Source organism: Babylonia areolata, chromosome 7 (genome assembly GCF_041734735.1).
Source record: "Babylonia areolata isolate BAREFJ2019XMU chromosome 7, ASM4173473v1, whole genome shotgun sequence".
Taxonomy (NCBI): Eukaryota; Metazoa; Mollusca; class Gastropoda; order Neogastropoda; family Buccinidae; genus Babylonia; species Babylonia areolata.
The window spans coordinates 14,568,941-14,571,440 of record NC_134882.1 but is presented as its reverse complement, the minus strand read 5'-3'; the positions used below and the strand labels follow the sequence as shown (position 1 = coordinate 14,571,440).

The window sequence follows — 2,500 nt, the reverse complement described above, 5'->3', positions numbered from 1 at the left end:
ACGTTTGAAAACAAGGGAACGCTGGCCATTAAGGAGAAGCGTGAGCGAAGGAAGCAGGGCTCAACTTCTGGAGACGTTTTCCCTAACAACACCTGTGGGAAGTGCTGCACATCCAGAATCGGCCTCTTCTCCCATACACACACTGACAGATAAGCCTGCCTGCCTACTCATCCGTCGGACCGACGGGAGACTCCATCAGTTGCCAGTTGTTCCACCTTACAGACCCTGTCAAACGCATTTTTGAAGTCAATGAAGACGCGGTTGAACTTCCAAAAGCTATGCAGGTTACAGATTTATTCGATGGTTACATACCTCATGTCTGTTAACTGTACATACCTGTGTGTGTGGGGTGGGTGTGAGTGTGTGTGTGTGTGGGGGGGGGGGTAGGGTGGTTTGTTAACTACACATACATGTGGGTATGGTTAACTGCGTGTCAGAGTGGTCTTATAATTATATATACCTGAGTGCGCGCTCTCTCTCTCTCCCCTCCCCCACCCACACACACAGATATATATATATATATAATTATATGGTCCGTTTACTGGATATTCCTATGTATGATCTGCACATCACACACGTCACCGTGTTTGTGCACTGTATATTTTATCTCTTTTTTTTTCTTCTTCTAATAAATCACATTTATTGATATATTATGCACCCGGATGTGTGTCCGTGTCTGTGCGTGTGTCTGTGTATGTCTGCGTTTCTCTGTGTGTGTGTGTGTGTGTGTGTGTGTGTGTGTGTGCGTGCGTGCGTGCGTGCGTGCGTGTGCACGTGCCTATTGCCCAGCTGACGACAACGTGTGGAAGGAGGTGCTGGAGATGGACGACAAGGTGAAGGTCAGGTACGACCTGATTGAGGAGCTCTTCTGCCAGAAGTCCGCCACCGTCACCAAGACCCAGGAGCAGCCCAAGGCCAAGATGCCCACTGAGGTGTGTCTTGGGATGTGGGTGGGTGGCGGTTGTGTGTGTGTGGGTGGTGGTGGTGGTGGTGGGGGGGGGGTACGGCGGTTGTGTGTGTGTGTGCGTATGTGTGTGTAGTGGGGCGTTTGTGTGTGTGTGTGTGGGGGGGGGGGCTCTGTATTTTTGCATTTGTATTTGTATTTCTTTTTATCACAACAGATTTCTCTGTGTGAAATTCGGGCTGCTCTCCCCAGGGAGAGCGTGTCGCTACACTACAGCGCCACCCATTTTTTTTGTATTATTTTCCTGCGTGCAGTATTATTTGTTTTTCCTATCGAAGTGGATTTTTCTACAGAATTTTGCCAGGAACAACCGTTTTGTTGCCGTGGGTTCTTTTACGTGCGCTAAGTGCATGCTGCACACGGGACCTCGGTTTATCGTCTCATCCGAATGACTAGCGTCCAGGCCACCACTCAAGGTCTAGTGGAGGGGGGGAAAATATCGGCGGTTGAGCCGAGATTCGAACCAGCGCGCTCAGTTTCTCTCGATTCCTAGGCGGACGCGTTACCTCTAGGCCATCACTCCATTGTGTGTGTGTGTGTTAGGAGTCAGGAGTATGTTTCCTTGTGGATTAGTACTCCTTGCATCTGGGACGTCTTGTGAGGTGAACTATTGAGACAGAGGCATGTGGTGTGATGATGTAAACTATTGTGAATTGTGAGTTGAACTATTCAGACGAGACGATTGGTGTTATGATGTAAGGTATTGTGAGGCATTGTTATCATCATCATCATGATTTTTGTTCTCGTCATTGTCATTATCATTATCATTATTATTGTTGTTGTTGTTGTCTTGTCGTCGTCGTCGTCGTCGTCATTAACATATTTTTGTTATCATTATCATCATTTTCATTGCTGTTGTTGTTTTTGTTATTATAGTTGTTTTTATTTTGTTCTTAAAACAAGCTCATCATCATCATCATCATCATCATCATTATCATTGTTTCTTTAAAAACAAAATTATTATTATCGATATAGTTTTGACACACACACACACACACACACACACACACTCATCACAGGTGAACCTGCTGGACACGAAGAGGAGCATGAACGCCAACATCTTCCTGAAGCAGTTCAAGGCCAGGAACGTGGAGATCGTGCAGATGATTCAAGAGGGCCAGCAGGACCGCATCGGGGCGGAGCGACTCCGGGGGCTGCAGAAGATCCTGCCGGAGAAGGAGGAGGTGCGAGAGGGGGGGAGGGGGCTGTGTGCGTGGGCGTGGGGGGGGGTGGGGGTGGGGATAAGGGAGGAGGGGGTGTCGAGGTTTTTTTTAAAATCTTATTTCTTTTCTTCTTCTTTTTTTTTTTTTTTTTTTTTTTTTTTTTTTGCTGGGAGAGGAGGGATGGTTCGGCCTGGAGGGGGGGGATAAGGGGGAAGGGTATATATATATATATTTTTTTCTGGCCAAGGATTTTGTATGTGGGGGGGGGGGGGGGGGGGGGGTAAGGGGGGGGGGGGTAGGAGGGGATGTGGGGAGGGGGTGTCGATTTTTTTTTTTTTTTTTTTTTTTTGCCGGGGAGAGGAGGGGTTGGTTG

At 47.8% G+C, this 2,500-nt stretch overlaps 1 protein-coding gene across 1 annotated transcript in view; it reads left to right on the top strand.

The window, feature by feature from the left end:
- LOC143284345 (inverted formin-2-like) overlaps positions 1 to 2,500 on the top strand; it is a 251,990-nt gene that overhangs the window by 233,273 nt on the left and 16,217 nt on the right. Inside the window, exons 9-10 of the mRNA XM_076591055.1 lie at positions 790 to 932; positions 1,984 to 2,148. Of these exons, the coding sequence (XP_076447170.1) occupies positions 790 to 932; positions 1,984 to 2,148 (308 nt within the window). The remainder of the gene's footprint in view (positions 1 to 789; positions 933 to 1,983; positions 2,149 to 2,500) is intronic.